Source organism: Octopus sinensis, linkage group LG7, assembly GCF_006345805.1.
Source record: "Octopus sinensis linkage group LG7, ASM634580v1, whole genome shotgun sequence".
Lineage (NCBI taxonomy): Eukaryota > Metazoa > Mollusca > Cephalopoda > Octopoda > Octopodidae > Octopus > Octopus sinensis.
In genome coordinates this window covers 12,600,518-12,619,978 of record NC_043003.1, presented here as the reverse complement: position 1 = coordinate 12,619,978, position 19,461 = coordinate 12,600,518, and the positions used below count along the sequence as shown (strand labels likewise).

Here is a 19,461-nt window from a genome sequence, read left to right as displayed (position 1 = left end):
CCGCTTGACAACCAGTGTCGGGTTTTTTATGTTCTTATACCTTAGTAGTTTGGCAAAAGAGACTGATAGTATAAGTATCAGTTCAAGAAAATAAAAAGTAGTAGGTCAATTCATTTGACTAAAAGACTCTTCAAGACAGGCGCTCCAATATTGCTGCAGTCAATGACTGAAACAAATTCAAAGATAAAAAAAAAAATCTATTAAAAATAGTAAAAATTATGTTACATAGTTAGTTACTAGTCTGAAGACATGCAAGTTCATCGACTTTAAAACAGGCTCCAAACTATGCTGAAGCCAGAGTCAGGCACATCTGATTACATACAACTGATTCAACATGTGAAACCCACATACTTACTTGTAACCCAGTTGTGGTTAAGTTCTAATATACGATCCTTAAGACCAGAATGAGCTGCTTCCAGAGCTAATTGAAGCTTTTTTCGATGTAGATGATTTTTCATACCCAATTCCTGAGAAGTAATGTAATAAAAAAGTTAATTTAAAATTATAAAAAGAGAAGATTCTGTTTTCCTGTCATCAAACCATTTTAAACTTATATTGCAAACTGAAGTTAGTGCAGCTTCATTTATAATAAGATATGCAAACATTTTGAACCATGGAAATTGCCTCAATGTCAGTTACTAATTATTAAAAACAATCTTAAAAGTGAAGTAATTACTTGGAGGTAAAAATCTTCTGCCTCATCCATTTCATGAAATTTCTAAACAATATGGGGATATTTGAACTGAAATCTATTGTTTCCTTTGGAAAAGTAAGAATAAATGGAACACTGTAGAAAAAAAAAATTGATTTAGCATGTGCTTGTTGAAGGCACATAGTTTAGTGATTAGGGAATTCAACTCATGAACAGAAGGTCATGAGTTCAATTCCTGGCAGTGTGTTGCGTCTATTATAATAATAATAATCATCATCATCGTCATCATCATCATCATCGTTGTTTAATGTCCACTTTCCATGCTAGCATGGGTTGGACGATTTTGACTGAGGGCTGGCGAACCAGACTCCAATCTTGATCTGGCAGAGTTTCTACAGCTGGATGCCCTTCCTAACGCCAACCACTCTGAGAGTGTAGTGGGTGCTTTTTATGTGCCATCAGCATGGGGCCAGTCAGGCGATACTAGCAATGACCTCACTCAAATCTTTTTACACATGTCACCAGCACAGGTGCCAGTACAGTGACGTTGGTAACGATCACGCTCGAATGGTGCCCTTTTACGTGCCACTTTATTTCCCGTTGCTCTAGTCCATTCAGCTGGCAAAAATCAGTTGTACCAGTAATTCAAAGGGCCAGCCTTGTCACATTCTGTGTCATGCTGAATCTCCCCGAGAACTATGTTAAGAGTACACATGTCTGTGGAGTGCTCAGCCACTTGCATGTTAATTTCACAAGCAGGCTGCTGTTACATTGATTGGATCAAGTGGAACATGCATCATTGCTACTGACAGAGTGCTAGTTTTGTGTGTGTGTGTGTGTGTGTGTGCGCGCATGCAAGCATCTGTGTGTGTTTGTCTTTATACAGACAGACATATTACAATTACATTTAGAGTTTGTCTATCTTATTCTTGTGTTTCCTTCCTCCCCAGATTAATCAAATTATATCTATAAAAGTTACCCAATCATTTAAAGCTGTATAACTTCTAAATTAAAATTCTTTTTCTCCATAGCAATTTCAAATTGTAGAACGGGAGGTCTCGCTGCATTCATTAATCTGATTAATTTCTCTTTGGAGTGTTTTTCATTATTATTATTTCAGAGACAAAATAGTGCACCAATATCTTATGTCAGGCTTCACAGAATGGAATCAAGAATAAGGTTGGGGGTTGCTAGTAATGCATGAAGAGAATAAATTCCAAAAGAGAAGGACTGCATATTTATGCTTAGATAGGAGACTAAAATGAAAAAAATATCATTAAATCATTAAAAGTGGTAGACAATGTATTTAATTATGGTAGTAACAAAAACTCATCAGGAGTAGGTTTGCTAATTAAATACACTTTTACTTTTTATAATACAGTTCAGGATGTTGGTTTCATTGCATCAAACAATGAAATATTGAAAACTCTCCTTCCTAGTAGAGTATATCTTTTCTGTTGACTATGAAAGATGAAATCAAATTTCTTCAATCTATTCCAGAGATTTGATCACATGACTCTTCTAATGCAGGGTTATTACGATGCCAGACTGTTTCTCACAAATGTTTGAATGGTATAGGTTTCAGATTTTTTCTGAGATAACTAATGACTGTATTTTGTCAGCTTCTTTACAGAGTGAATAATATTTTGGACAAACAGTTTACAATCCACCACATATTAATATATTTCATGTGTTTCATGGCATGATAGTAGGGAAAACAGACATTAAAATGACAATGACTAGTGATATCAAAAGGGCGATTTTGAAACATAGTTTTTTTAATTTTTTATCACACATGGTCTTTAAGACTCATGAAGTATTCAATCTTTTTGTTCCATCATAGTCTTAACATCAAAAAGAAAGAAAGAAAAGAAAAATCTTCAGATTTTCCCTTATTTCAGAATTGTTAAGCAACTAGATACTAAACACAACCACACTGGATTACGAACCTTTTCATAATCGTGGTGGGTAGCATTTAACAGCTGTTCTCCATTCCTGATCCATCTTCGTGCCTCATGGACATACATGTCAAGGCCAATTTCATGAAGCCAAGAGGCAACCCGATCACTATCCCAACTCTCAAAAGGAACATTTGAATCACTAGAAAAAGAAATAAAAGTATATGTCAATTAGTTTTCTTACGTACCAAAAACTGTAATAAAAATGATGTTTAAAATCACTAAATCAAAGAATCTAGGTTTATTCAGTTACATATAATGTTTGTTAGCTTGACAGCATTATCATTAAACAGCATCTATACAAGTTTCTTACTTAAATACACTAACACATCTGTTACACATTTAAACTATATATTAACTTAGTATTGCAAAAAAAAAAACAAAAAAAAACTTCTGTTTTAATAAAAATGTATGTTTTTCTTATATAACTTATCATATCTATATAAAAATATTCATGTAATAATAATTGTTTCAAACCAAAATTTAAGGAGGAAGAATATAGACAATTTAACTGAATCCAATATATGACTGGTACATATTTAATCAACTTCAGAAGGGTGAATGACAAATTGGCCTTAATAGGATTAGAACTTAGAACATAAAGGGTGAGAACTAAATACACATGAGATTTTGTTCAATAATCTGTTGATTCTGCTAATCTTCCTATTCAGTATTAGTACCAATATTAAATTACCTCTGCATTAGATTAAGTGGGAACAATATAATCAATTTAAACAATCCTAATTCTTATTACAGGCCCCAGAAGGATGAAATCCAAAGTCTCAGAATGTAAATGGATATAATCACCAAAAAGAGGACTTTATCAAGCATTCTACCAAATCTGCTAACCTTAGTAATAATAAGCCTTTCTACTATAAGGCACAAGGCCTGAAATATTTTGGGTGACCATGCTAGTCAATTACATTGATGCCAGTGTTTGAATGACAATTATTTCATCAAAACTGAAAGGATGAAAGATAAAGTTGACCTCAGTGAGATTTGAACTCAGGACGTCCAGATGGACAAAATACTGCCAAGTATTTTGCCCAGTGTCCTAATGATTCTGTGAGCTTGCCACCATATCCTTAGTATTAATAGTCCTTTCTGCTTTAGGTACAAGGCCTGAAATTTTGTGGGAGGGGTCTAGTTGATTATATTGACCCCAGTGCTTGACTGGTACTTAATTTATCAACTACAAAAGGATAAAAGGCGAAGTCAACCTCAGCAGAATTTGAACTCAGAATGTAGTGACAGGCGAAATACTTAGCCTTTTGTCCAACATGTTAATGATTCTGCCAGCTTACCGTGTTGTCCTTAGAATTAATAATGATTTTAATAATTTCTTACATCACTGAGCAACTGGGAAGAGTAGGGAGAGGGTACAATAAATTAATTCGATCTCAGAACTTGACTGATACTTGTTTTACTGACCCCAGAAGGATGAACACCAAAGTCAACTCTGGCTGAACTTAGACTCAAAATGCAAAAGGATGTAACTAAATACTAAGCATTTTGCTTGGCATTCCACTGAGTCTGCCATCCATCATTTTTAATCTTCATAAGATAACTGGTGGTCTACAAGTCTACTAATTTTGTGTTAATGCAAGAATGCTAATATCTTTAACACTATTTATACTTTTCTTTGTTGAGTGAGATTTAGATGTCTTTCTTTAAAACAAAATTTTAAATATTTCTATCTCATAGAAATTATTACATTTAGAAGCATTAGCTGGGCTTGTAGCTAAAAGGTATTAACAATAATAATATTGATTAATATTGATTCCTGATGTAGACATGAGGCATCAAATTTTAAGGGAGAAATATAATTGATAATATTGATTACAGGATTTGACAGTTACTTTACAATACCAACCTCAGGAGAACGAAAGGTAAAGTTGGCTTCAGTGGAATGTGAACTTGGAACACAGAATCATAATTTAATGGCTCTTTATGATCTGGTATTATGGTATTTTGCCTGATGCTCAACTGATTCTGTCAATCTGCTGAATAATAATAATAATAATAATCATCCGCTTTCCATGCTAGCATGGGTTGAACGATTTTGACTGAGGGCTGGAGAACCAGATGGCTGCACCAGGCTCCAATCTTGATCTGGCAGAATTTCTACAGCTGGATGCCCTTCCTAACACCAACCACTCTGAGAGTATAGTGGGTGCTTTTTACATGCCACCGGCACAGGGGACCTCCTTTCCATTATAGGCACAAGGCTTGAAATTTGGAGAAGGGGCCTGGTTGATTACTTTGACCTCAGAACTCAGCTGGTACATATTTCATCAACATGAAAGGTGAAATCGACCTTGGTGGTATTTGAACTCAGAGTATAAAGAGCTAGATGGAATACTGCAAAGCATGTCTGACACACTAATGCTCCTGCCAGCTCCCTAACTTAATGGTAATAATACTAAGTTTATTACAAGCAATATAACTAACTTAGTATGTGCCCTCATAAATTCTAGGTCAGCGTCTGGCATGCTGGAAGACGACTGGGAGTGAGATACCCCTTAGCTTTCTGTTAAAGCATGTCTCTAGAACTTGCTTTGAAGCCAGACTACATCAGTTTTGATAAGTAGCAGTAATTTGGTCAGTGAATCCTCTGCAATGGTTGACAATCAACAGGAAGATGGGCTGCTATGGATTACACTATTCCAAAGTGAGTATCCATGTGACCAAGACTACATGTGAACATGTATTCCCACCGAAACTCCGAAATTGGAACCAGCTCAACTGACTCAGGGTGAATCATGAGAAGAATAAAACTCCACTAAATATTACATAAATAATAATGGTAGCTATTTTATCCAAAGGAATAAGTACTTCAGAATAGAAATAAAAGTTGGAAAATAAAATTGGGATAAATGAGAAGTAATTATATAACAGTTTGCTAATGACTCTGAAAAGCAATTCTAAAACCACTGTGGTAGGCTAACGAAACAAAAATGGCTTCATGGAAAAATACAACAAATTGACTGTTGTGTGTGCATGTGAACGTGTATGTATGTGTGTGTATAGGGGCAAAAAAGAGAGCCAAGTTTGACATTTATTGATTCCATTAACATACATGGAAACAAATCCAAAAACAAAGGTGCTACACAATCTTTTTTTTATAATAAAAATCAGATGAAATATTTTCAATATTGATTAGAACAGAACACAGACAACAAGGAGCAGTGATAGTTAGATTACAAAATGTGAAGTTTTGGTTTGTACACAAGCATAAGGGGGGAAAAACATTCCATGCAGCAAATAAAAAAATCAGAGAAAGATTAAGTGAAGACTTTGTTTGTTGTAGTCTCTTTAAATTAACATCCAGAGTTGAAAACCCTGAAAGTTAATTGTCATAACCTCTAAAAAAAGCAGACATTGCACAAGATATATATGTTTCAGACCGTGTATAAACAGAATGTTACAATATTACAAAATGAACTGATTTAGAAATATGTCATGAGTGTGTGTATATATCACACACAAACACACATATATATATATATATATACACACATGTATAACAGAGAGATTAGACACAACAATCTGATAAATAGCACAAGTAAGATTCATTTCTTTGTAGCTAGTTGATCACTAGTGGCTTCCAAGAATACCTTTCTGTTGGCACTCTCGTGAACTTTAAATGTTACCATGCTTGACACACAAACATTTTGCATTTCTACGGTGCAAATTTCATTCATGCATATTAACATTCACATTGACAAAGTTTCTCTTCGGTTTCAATAAAAGAATATACGGCTAACTGTGTGTAACGAAATGTTTACAATGCAATAATAAAAAAACTGAACACAACATTTAGCTTGAATCACATGACACATCCTATCTCGCTTGTGCCAGTTTCTAAACTTTTGCCATTTACCTACACACATGTAGACAATCTGGTGAGTAAACAACTGAAGATAAATAGCAGAGACCTATTCATAAACACACTCGGATATGTAAAACTTATGAGTGGACATCTATGATAGCAAATAAACTATGAAAAGTTGAAATATTTAATAAATGGAACAGAATCCATGAGACATGTATGTTTGAAAATAAGTAAGAAGCTATATATTTTTTTTTTTTGGAGGAAAGCCATGTACATGCATACATATATGAATAAGGATTGAGACCCACTAGCAGAGTATCAAGCAACAGCCATACATAAAGTTACCATTTTTTAAAAAGCACAGCTCAAATTTCTTGTTTACTTACTCTTTAGCCGAAGGTAAAGGGTCATGCTCTAAACCCCAAATGGATTAGAAAAATGAGGGAAATATCTTTTGAAAAGCATTTTTCTCCTATTTATTTCCCCCTTTAATAGTTTTGACTTGTAAATCATAAAAAAAAAAAAAAAAAAAATGAATTGAGACTAAAACGGCCTTAAGGTGAGCTAAAACAAACTTGTATTGATTGAGAACAACTGTGAAATTCAATTTACATCAGTAAAGTTGAGCAGAAACACACTAACAAGTTATTACATGTAACGGACTGGACTACATATTTTCATTTGTGTATGAGTACATATATATACATATATACATATACACAGACACACAGATTTGTTTGGAATTACAAATCTGTAACTGGAAAGTATATCAACCAGTATAATATACAGCTGTTGTTATATTCTAGCAGTTTGTTAGAATTAATATGGCAACTAATATGAGATGTTAAAAAATATGAACCACTTAATATTACTACAAAGGGATATTAATTATTATTATTAAACTGTTGAATGAAATAGACCCCTGTTACTTAAAATCAAAAGCCAAATGAAGAAGGACTTCATATATTTTCAATAAGAAGTAATTTAACTTATTTCTGATGTACAAGACCATTTTGTAATATAAAGTATTGTTAATCAGATTGGCTCTATTAGATTACCAGACTTTTTAATTTATGAAAGAACTAAAAGACACTATTCACTAATACTGCAAAAAATAGGTTTCACCCAACCCCACTCAGATTATAGACAATAATATCTGACTTTTATAAATTTCTCATTGAAAGTTGTTTGTGGAAAAACAGGGAAAAATGTATTTCATTAATTAGTAACTTAAGTAACAATCATTATTGTTGTAAGAAAGTTATAGTACTACTGTTTTTTCTACATTAGTATTATTTTTGTTATTGTTATAAATTTTTGAAATTTAGAAATTTAGAAATTAAATTCTACCATCAATTTATGGAGAAAGCATTCCAATGCCATAAAAATATACAAATTTAATAAATGAATAAATAAATAAATAAATAAAGCAGGAATGAGGAAAAAAGATAACATAAAAATTGTATTACTGTATTACTCGCTTGAAAGAAAAAAAAATAATCAATGTTTTAAAATCTTTAGTCCTCCATAATTCCAGTGGATAATAAAGTTAACACCCCATGATCAAACCTTGGGGGGGAAAAAAGGACAATTGAATAGAAATAAGAAGCACTAATGGAAAAGGGTGGGTCGGGAAATGTTTTGTTTTTAAATCAAAATAAATGGAGGCATGAATGCATTCCATGCACTAGCACCACTGGAATGAACATCAGGTGTAGGACTCCACCAGATGGGAAGAGAAAACATTTACTTACTGGTTTATTTTTAAATCTTTCGACCAGGCCAGCCGTGCCCCAGCTGTAGCCCGAATACCTCCACGCCTAAATTCTTCATTCATGTCACCATCAAAGTCTTGAGAACTGCTTCGTTTTAATCTGAAACAGAAGTCGTTTTCTTCGATAGGTATCCAAAGGCTTGTTGTTATTTCCAGCATTTGCCAACATAAGGAAGTCTTCAGAATTTGACTGATCACAAGAAAACTGGTTAATTCATCCACTACTATCACTGGTCACCACTGCTGGAGAGGCCCAACCCAAAATACTTTAACTCAAACTGTGAAAAAAAATCTGAATGTTTTCCTTTCCTTCTGTTAAAATAAACTCCCTGGTTCGATTTAAACCAACTGTTTGAATATTTACATCAACATTTGGCTGTAATAAGTACTAAATTTAAAGCATGTATGATGTAAAATATCTATTACTGTATTCCATTCTATAAAAACCACACAAAATCAGTGTATTAGATATGTAACCTATAGAATAAACAGGGAAAATTTAGCTATTTCTCCGTAGATTGAAAAAAGTGATGAACAGCCTTAATCAATTTTCAAACTGTATTGCGCTCTTATCAAACTGACCAATGCCAGAGAAACAAATAGCCATTCTGTTTATATACTCAACAAATCCAGAAGCTAAAGAAAACTGGAGCTACTAATTTGCATACCATTACTGTTTAACAATTCATTTAATATAAGGGGCCTGTCAGTGATGGGTCTCAGACCATACAGTATCAAGGTATGATATAATGTATGTAATCTATATATATATATATATATATATATATATATATATATAAGGATAAGATCGTTAATTTAAAATAAAATAATGATTTTATCAAGTGGCCAGCATGGGAAAAATAACCTTCCAAGGTAATAATTATTAAAATTATAAATTAGGGTATCTACGAGATACCACCATGCTGAAAATAGCATATATATATATATATATATATATATATATATATATATATATACACACACACACATTCACATACATATAAACAGGGTAAATATACCTATTTCTTTGGGTAATCTATGTTAAGCGCTCAATCAAGAGTATGTCTAAATGCACCACTGAATACAAATATTTAAATGTAATATTAAATATGTGATAGATTTAATTTTATTTAGAGTAACAAGAGTTGATAAGGGTAAAATATGCCACATTACTTTTGAATATATATTACAAACTTGGAATTTACCTCACTGAGAGACTTGTTGAAATTCACATTTCATTAACTGTCCACATGAAATAATAATTTTTAGTCTCTTGTTCTATTTCATCCAATTAATGTGCTTAATTAAATTTTCCTAGTCACGTGACACTTATTTTATAAAAATATTACGATTGACCTAAACATTGATTAAATCACATGTGTCCATTTATTGTCCAGGAAATATGAAATGAATTTTGAACCGATAGCTGACGAGTTCAAAATTATCTTAACGTTAAAAACAACAACCAAGCAATATGCTCTAAAGTAATTAGATGTTGTTGTCTCATCACTTGAATTTGTTATCAAAAGTATATAACAAACGATACTCTTTTTAAACGAGTCCCAATCTTGCTTTAAAGAGTCATATACATTACGGTCTAACAGTTTGATATCATGTAGTGGTAGGACTAAAACTAGTATTAATCTAAGGTAATCACTGACATATCATCACCACAAGGTCCAGTCCTTGTTGTGGTGTGGTAGCTTGGGTACCTCAATGATCCCAGAGAGCTATGCTAGCAGAGCACAAGCTCCTGGTAGGGCCACCCATACTGGACAGGTCAAAGGATAGAGGCCAGATTAATATGGACCAGGTCTTCATAGAGCTAAAAATGGGCTTGCATAAGACCAACACCCCTACCTAGAAACAAGCCAAGATTACAGAAGTATTGATGGTAATTCAAAACCAACAAAACTTGGGAGCAGAAGGTCACCTGTCAGGGAAATGTTTTTCAGAGTCAAGAACAGCAGAGAAAAGTTATCAATGGTCTTTGCTCCCAAGGGAGTGAAGGGTTTAATACAAATAATGGTGTATCACCAATAAATAATCTAAAACTTGAATAAGCGATCCTACATTTAACATTGAAATACAGAGAAACCATTTTTGTCGTTGGTCCCTGTTTAATTAGGGAAATTTAAATCATAATTTTAAGTGATTACATTCTATTAACTTTAGATATGAAGTGGGGGGGGGGGAATAATTAATAATGAATACATCTTTGATTATATGTGAAAATATATAAAATATGAGTGTCGGTAAATGATCATAGTAATATAGTGATAAAGTAAAGAATATGGGATAGTTTTCGAAATCTAAAATATGGAACAATTAAAAACAGTATATTTTTAGTTCCACAACATAAAATAGTTTGAACATACCCATACCAATGTGGCAATAATTTTTGCAACAGTTTTGTTTCTCATTTAATAACCATATAGTTATATATATATATATATGTTTTAAAATTATATAATAAAAGATTTTTACTATCTTCTAGCTTTTTAATTATACAGTATTTCATTGATGCTCAGATGTGTTGCGCATGTACATGTTTACACATGTACGTATGAGGATAGAATATAAAGATTCCTTTGGGGTAAAAATAACTTAGAGGAAGCAACCAAGAGTGAAAGAGCGATATCTATTACGGGCAGAGCACTAAATTAAACTGACAGTAAATAATGGGCAAGGTGCTAGAAATGTAGATAATGAAATAAAAAGGTGAATTGCACATAGCATGAATGACCCAGAAATAAATGAACCTCGAGGGTAGGAGAAGAGTTAATGAATGGGTTAAAATGATATCTGAATCAGTAAAAATGCTCTTGTGAACAGTCAATGGTAGAGAAGCATTCCAGCATAGAATGTTTTGATTATGGTCAGAAAAAATGATGGAAACTAAATGATGTTTCTAACAATGCACACAAACACACAAATTACATGAATATACAATCATTCACAGCATCATCAATCAATCAATCCTCAATTCAATCAAATTATTACTACCTTTACCATTTCTCATTTAAGAACCATAAGTTCTAAACTTATAATGATCATTACTATTATCATTATCATCATCAGTTATCGTTATCATATTATATTTATTATCATTATTACTACCACCACCATCATCATCGGTTAGATTAAAATACTGTTATGTTCTCGATTAGATTTCAGCTGTAAAAATCTCTACAGATTATTACTACTAATATCAATGTGAAACGTAATTATTGTGATTAGCTTAACGGTGTAAGTTGAAGAAGCATTAGTAGATTAGAGAATAGTAAACAGGTTAATACTTCACTGATAACTAAACAAATGAAAATATCAGTTCAACGCAACAAATTTGTTGGAAACATATTCATATATGGTCGCTATTCACTGAGGAAATGTATAATTCTGTTTAAAATACAGCAATAAGTGATAGCTCACACAGCTGATTTATGTCAACTTCTGTGATTTTTTTAATTATGTTTAACAAGAAGAAGCCTCATAACTTTTGAAAAGATTTTGATTATTAGAAATTAAATTTAAATCCTTGCTGGTATTGAATGCAAGACAAAATTATAATTATTATTAATGTTCTTGTTAATTATGACTGGCTGTCGAAAGCATTAAAATAATTTATATCTTTAATTTATTGCTGTTGCTCGAATATACAATATTTCTTCATTACACATCATCGTCAAACAAATACTAGCCATCGTTTTAACCCCAACTAAGATATAAAGGCTTATTTCATATGTATAAAATGTTGATCTGAGACATATATATATATATATATATGCCTATTTAAGACAACTATTTAGTTACTATTGCTGTATACTTTCTTGATGCTAATGAAAAACTTCAGCCAAGCCTGTCAGGATTTGATTTTGAGAACACTGTTCTTTCTATTTCACAAGTCAGCAACCAATGATGAGATTTTAACAATAGCTTTGTAACAAGATGCCAAGGGAAGTAAATACCAAAAATGCATCTACTTCATTTTCCAACAATATTAGTATAGAAAGAGGCAAGTGGCATACAAATCTTCTATACGGATCAGTAGTAGAGAAATTCAGTTTGCATCAAACACATTAGATAAGAGATGTTTAGTTATAAAGTATGGAACAGCATACATAAGATGATGGGTAAATTGTTTTTCCTATATTTGGTCAATGCAGAATAGATTCTATATATCAACAGAAGTTGAAGTGATTTGAATTCCTATGATGACCACCTAGATGAAATAATATATACATATTTCATATCCTTGAGTTTCTTGAAAAACACAACTGAAAAGCAAAAGAAAGTGTTATTTTTCATAAAACATAAACAGATTTCTTCCTTTGTTATTCTAAAAGAATACAATGAAAGTTCTCATTGTACCTTGTAGATAGAAATATTTTTGTTAGATGAAATAATATCAAAACACTGACAGAAAAAAACAAGCAAATGAAAATATTTTGATTTTGTGGTTTTGTTTCAAAAATATGCTTCTATAAAACCATCATTTGAAAACAATGGTTTTATACAAGCATTAGGAGTGAATACATGCTCCATCCGAATAACAAAAAGCCATGCAACACAGAAATGTCTTAATTACTGAAAACAACACAGATTTTACTTGTGTGGAATTCAGAAAAATAAAGCATAGATTATAGCAAGTCCTCACTCTACAATTTTCTACTTAGACATTCCAACTTTGAAACTAAGTAATTACATATAGGGAAATAATTATTTAATTAGAAACAGATATGTAACTAACTTTGAAATATATTATAATCACTGAGTTGGAGCTTTGAATGAAATTGGCATTGTTTCACAGGCTGGATGGCCTTCTTATCACTGATCATTTTACAGTGTGGACTGGGTGCATTTATTTTTCAAGGTACCAGCACAACAGAGGGTACCTTCAAGGACTTAAAGTGTCTTCTTCACATTAAGTTTTTACTCAGAGTGAAAGGGTAGCCTTGACTAGAACTGTTGGAGTCAACATCTGCCTCTGCTACCAATTAGTGACGTCAAAATAAAACTTAAACGAACTCAGAGTCTGGAGAAGGAAAGTAAGGAACTTAAAGCATCCCTCAATTATATATATATATATATATATTTTCAGAATGATTCTAGATGATGCATATGATGAAGTGAATGAGATGACAGAAATCTTGCTGAAAGATACAGACCAGATCTGTAGCAGGAGCAAGGCACCAGCTAAATGGAAAGTAACACGATGTTGGAATACCACTGTGGATAGAGAAGAAAAAGCTACAAAACAGGTCTGGAATGAATGGAAGAAAGTAAAGAGCAACAAGGAATACTAAATCACAGGGAGAGAAGATAGATTTCAACTTTTGGCACAAGGCCAGCAATTTCAGGGAGAGGGAGTAAGTCTATTAGATTGACCCCAGTGCTCAACTGGTACTTATTTTATTGACCCCTAAAGGACGAAAGGAAAAGTCAACCTCAGCAGAATTTGAACTCGAACATAAAGATGGGTGAAATACTGTTTGCCCAGCGTGCTAATGATTCTGCCAGCTTGCCACCTTACTGGAAGAGAACACAGATAATAAATGTATATGGCATAGGAAGATGTTGAAAGGAGGAGGTTTGCTGGTGTTCAATGTGAGGAGGGTTAAAGGCATGAGACATTTTGAATTGCAAGACAGTGTTTTAGAATGAACTAAAATGTTGTTGGGGAAAAGCATATTTGAAATGATAATAGCACAATTTCCTTAACTAACAATGAGATGGATGGTAGTGAAGTGGTGGGATTCTCCTAACCCATACAGGTATGGAAAATAGATAGAGAAATAATAAGGATTATAAATGACTTGATTAACCTAATCTTTCCGTCAGATTATTAGAACATATCACTTAAAATGCATACAAAAATTTCAAGTTTTCAAGAGGACAGATTTGTTACATAAATAGTACTATAATTTTCATAAGTATAATTTCTGTTCTAAACGAAGTACTAATGAGTCAAACTGAATCAAGATCATATGAAGGTCATATAATTTGTCACACAAATACACTATGAATACTTTAATCTCTAAACATATACACAGATTTAGAAATACAATTGGAAATTGTGATGTATAAAGTGCAGGTATGGCTATGAGGTTAAGAAGGTTACTTCTCAACTAAATGGCCTTTGGTTCAATCCTACTACACAGCACCTTGGACAAGTGACTTCTCTGTAGACTGTGGTTGACTAATGCCTTGTGAGTGAATTTGGTAGATGACAATTCTATGAAGTCCAATGTGCATGTGTGTGTGCACACGCATGTGTATATGTGTGTGCACATGTTTGTGTCTGTGTGAAGGCCTACATTCTGTGCTTTACTACGAATGGTGAATCTTGACAATTTTCTGTGAACGAATCATTTACTATCTCTGCGCTTTGAAAGAAGTGTGGAATTAAACAGGCAAGGATTAGCAAGAAGAAGAACAACCGACTGTAAAACAATGCCTCAATGTGTTCATCTAGCACAGAAAAATGGACATAAAAATGAACAAATATACTTGTTTGAATGTAGGAAAGAGAGAACTATGTTAAAATGAACTTCCCTGAAATTTTTTAATTTAAAGTCAAAGCTACAAACCTGCCAGTAAAAGCATTTATCTTGGAAGGCAATAAAATAAGTATTAATTAAAACATATTCTTGAAAAAAGAATTTAGCAATAACACGTTAAAGACATTACATGATAGTTACGTTAAAATTTTCGAAAGGTTATGTACGATACAAGATTTAAATATTAGAAAAAAAAAGTATTTAAAAAAAGAATTGTAATATAATTTGAAGTATTTACAATTCCTAAAAGTCTGATTATTTCTTTAGTTGTCAAGTAGAGGAAAACTTGCTAATGAGAAGAATAAGATTACAAGTAACAATAGCTTGCTGAAGTTGTAAAAATTGCAGTTGAAATTTTAGAATATCCTGAGTCCATGCAAGACACAGGGAGATTGCAGAATTTAAGTGCAGAGCATGGTGCTAAGATGTAATATTTAAAGGAACTGCACACACATACAAAAAGGAAAATTATTTTGTGGTTTAATTTAAAAAAAAAAAAAAAAAAATTTAAAAACAATAAAAAAATGTTTCAGGAGCATTTTTTTTTTACCTGCCGATGAATCGTTTGAAACCTTTCCATCTGCCACTGTCTGTGTGGTGTAATCTATTGTGAACGTTGCCATGGCGCCCAATGACATCTTCATCGTCTGTTGCAATTTCTGATTGTGCTGCAGGAAATAATAATAATAATAATAAAGATGATGTTGATAATGATGGTTGCAAAATTTGGCACAATGCCAGCAAGTTTTGGGGGAGTGGGTAAGTCGATTAGGTCAGCCCTAATGCTCAACTGGTCCTTATTTTGTCAACTCTGAAAGGATGAAAAGCAAAGTTGATCTTAGCTGAATTTGAGCTCAGAACATAAAGGCAAATGAAAAAAGAAAAAAAAACAAAAATAATAATAATAATCCTTTCTACTATAGGCACAAGGCCTAGAATTTGTAGGGAGGGGGATAGTCAATTACATCAACCCCAGTACTTGACTGGGCCTTAATTTATCAACCCCGAAAGGATGAAAGGCAAAGTTGACTTTGGCGGAATTTGAACTCAGAACGTAGTGACGGGCAAAATACTGCTAAGCATTTTGTCCACAAATGATTCTGCCAGCTCACCGCCTTAATAATAATAATAATGGTTTCAAATTTTGGCACAAGGCCAATAATTTCAGGGGAAGAAGTAAATTACATTGACCCCCACCCCCCAATGCTTAACTGGTACTTATTTATTTGTTTTTTTTACCTCAATAGGATGAAAGGCAAAGTCAATCTCAGTGGAATCTGAACTCAGAACATAAAGACAGATGAAATGCTGCTAAGCTTTTTGTCCAGCAGCTGCAGCAATAATAATAATAATTTATCAAACACAAGAACTTAATGAGATACCTAACCCAAAATAAGGAAACCTTGCTGGTGACAGTTAAGAACAAGGGAATATTGAGAGCAGAGAAAAGAGGGAAAACAAAGGAAGAAGTGCAAAAAAGGACAAGAAAAAGAATGACACAAGAAGGGACTATATAATAAATTCCATGCAGCCACAACAGAAGTTGCTGGAAAAAGTAGGTGGGATTGGCTGATGAAAGGAATCTTAAAAAAAAAAAGGACCAACTGCACTATGCTGGCATCACAAGATCAAGCTTTGGCCACAAACTGGAAGGTCAACCTTAGGAATGAGCAAGTGACTCTGCTGTGCCACATCTGCAATTGAGTGGATGAAACCCTTGCCCATATCATGAATGAATGCCCTAGACTTGCCCAAAACTGCTACAAGTTGTGTTGACATGATCAAGTAGTGAAAGTGTTACATTGGAAACTGTGCCAAAAATGGGGGCTAGAGAGGCAAGACATGGTGTGAGCACAAATCACAGAGACTACTAAAGTCCTCTGGGATGTCCAAATCCAAACAGATCAAGTGCTAGAGTATAACAGAGCAGACGTAGTGGTGGTGGACAAAATGCACTATATGTGCTATATAGTTGATGTTGCATGCCCCTTTGACCCATAAATAGTCAAGAAGGAAGACGAAAAGATAGATAAATACAACCCTCTTAAATACAAAATAGCTTGGTTATGGAAAATGAAGATGGTGCCAATTATTGTTGGGTCCTGGGGAACAGTATCAGTAGGCATCAAGAGGAATATAAAGGAAATTGGAATAGAGTGCCCAGTAGAACTGTTACAAAAGGCTTAACCATGCATTACCTCATAGCTTTGAGATCTTGATGAAGTGATTATCTTCAGAATGACATTGTTGAGAAGGTGCGAAAGACCAGATCTGGCCAGGTTGAATATGAAACAAGTGGAATATTTGGACTGAATAGAGCTGGTTTAAATGCTAAATAACAGTGTGTGTGTGTGTGTGTGAAATATACACAAGCATGCATACAATCATTCATTTGTGTAAGGATGCTTTCAATCTTAAGAGTATTGGCAAGAAACAATAAACGTGCTAGTTTTCTTTGCATGGAATAAAATATTGGCAATTTGCAACTTCTCTATACAACATAATAACCATTGTCTAATACAACTTAGCAATAGTATTATAAAACTATGTGTATTATTCCAACCAGATATCACTAAATATTGTAGAATATTTTTATCTTGCAATATGGTAAGGGGTTGAAACTACAAGAAATAAACAACCAACATATATATATATATGCAAGTGTCTATGTATATATAATACTGTGTGTGTAGATACACACACATATATGCAGGTATCTATGAATGAATATATATTGTGTACATACATGTATGTGCATGTTTTACTATATATATATATATATATACGTATATATAAAAACATATACGCGTTAACAAACAACACTAAGTGTATTTTAAAAGATTTCAATGTTTATAAAAAATAATATCACCGAATGTTTTATGTTAATAATAATAATAATAAAGTAAAAACGAGATAAATTTCATAATATATAATATATCACTAAACACTATGTATAACAGAGAAACCCAAAATAGCTAAATAAGAAAGAAGAAAATAGAAGGTTTACTGAGAGGAAAATACAAATTAGATACAAAAAACAAAAAAAAAAAGGAAGGAAGAAAAATCTTTTGGAAAATAAAAATAAAATTCAAACTTTTAGAGTAGAAGATATAAATCCAGTGAAAATTTACAGATATTTAGATCAGGAAAGTAGAAAATATAAATAAATAAAAGGAGAAAAAAAATGGAGAAAAGAATGTTTCCCTTCAACCATAACAAAAAACAAATAAATAAAAAAAAAGTTTAAGAAAACACAAACAAACAAACAGAGAACTGAGAGAGAGTGTAAAAATAAATTTGAGAAAGAAAACATGCTTCTAGATATCATCAAAAGAAGAATATATATACTCAGCAGTTAAAATGCATTTGGAAAAAATAAGAAAAAATGTCAGAGCTTTCAATAGATGAAATATTTCCTATTTGTTCGAAAAAATATAAACAGGAAAAGTAAATAAAAAAAAAATCTGTACTATTTATTGATTGAAGCAAACACACAGGCATTGTAAACTTAAGGCAGGTAGAAAGAGCTCTAAAGCAACATGGCCATCACCACCAACATTAGTTATTGGAGAATTCACTGATCAGTCAAGAATTCTGTCCAAGTTACCTTCCAAGGTACACTTCTGCAACTGGGCTACAGATACAATTTCACCACCGTGGGACCGCACCTGTGGTCAAGTTGCAGAAGTACAGTGAAACTTCCTAAAGCATTCTATAGGATTATCAGAAGAATACCAAACAGAAGAAAAGACTACATGGTCTATAGAAGAGAAAAAGAATAAAAGAAAAAAAAAAATACCATCTTCCTTTTATTTAAAAGCTTTAAATTTATAGACACATGCATGGCTGTGTGGTTAAGAAGCTTGCTTGGCACCCATGTGGTTTCGAGTTCAGTCTTACTTCGCAGCACCTTGGGTGTCTTCTATTAGAGCTCTGGGCCAACTAACACTTTGAGAGTGAATTTGGTAGATGGCAACTGTGTGAAATCCTACTATGTATGTATGTATATGTGTGTACATATATGTATATAGGTGTGTATGTGTGCGTACGGTCCTTCCGCACCATTGACAACCCATGTCGATTTGTTTATGTCCCTGTAACTTAGTGATTGCTAAACCCTTCATGACAACGTTCCAGCTTGGCCACAGTACAATGACTATAACAAGTAAAAGACAAAAGATACACAAGTACACACACATTGGTTACTAAGTCCATGCAAGTGATATGACTGACACAAGCAATTTTACTTGCTAATTTGATATTGATAACGGACAATTCTTTAATTCAGTTTTCGTACCTATCTTCATCTATGGTCATGAATGATGAGTAATGACAAAAAGGAGTACTATTGCAGATACATGTGGCTGAAATGGGATTCCTCAGAGGGGTCTCTGGGGTACCATGCTACTTGAGAAGGTGTGTAGCTCAGTGAGTCTCTCCAAGCCAAACTGCTACTTATCTGCAAAGAGCAGTCACAGCTCCAACAGATGTGATTAGAACACAAGAAAGGATAGCAAGACAGATTCCTCAAGCCAAGCCAATCAGCAAGAGGCCTAGACCAAGAATGAGATGGCTGGATAATAACCTTAGTCCAGGATGGTCATGCTTGGGAACGGAGGAGTTGCCTGAAGAGTCTACTCCCATAACCTTCACAAGAATAGATGGTGGAGAAAATGAACAGA

The 19,461-nt window shown here is 33.2% G+C and overlaps 1 protein-coding gene across 17 annotated transcripts in view; it reads right to left on the bottom strand.

The window, feature by feature from the left end:
- The window catches only part of LOC115213920 (liprin-beta-1), a 488,566-nt gene that overhangs the window by 18,103 nt on the left and 451,002 nt on the right, over positions 1–19,461 (bottom strand). For 15 of the 17 annotated variants that reach the window (XM_036504518.1, XM_036504513.1, XM_036504519.1 and 12 more), the window contains 4 exons: positions 15,330–15,447; positions 8,200–8,319; positions 2,602–2,752; positions 356–467 (listed from right to left, as the gene is read on the bottom strand). In XM_036504518.1, the coding sequence (XP_036360411.1) occupies positions 356–467; positions 2,602–2,752; positions 8,200–8,319; positions 15,330–15,447 (501 nt within the window). The remainder of the gene's footprint in view (positions 1–355; positions 468–2,601; positions 2,753–8,199; positions 8,320–15,329; positions 15,448–19,461) is intronic. The other 2 variants (XM_036504521.1, XM_036504524.1) reach the window with 1 other exon arrangement.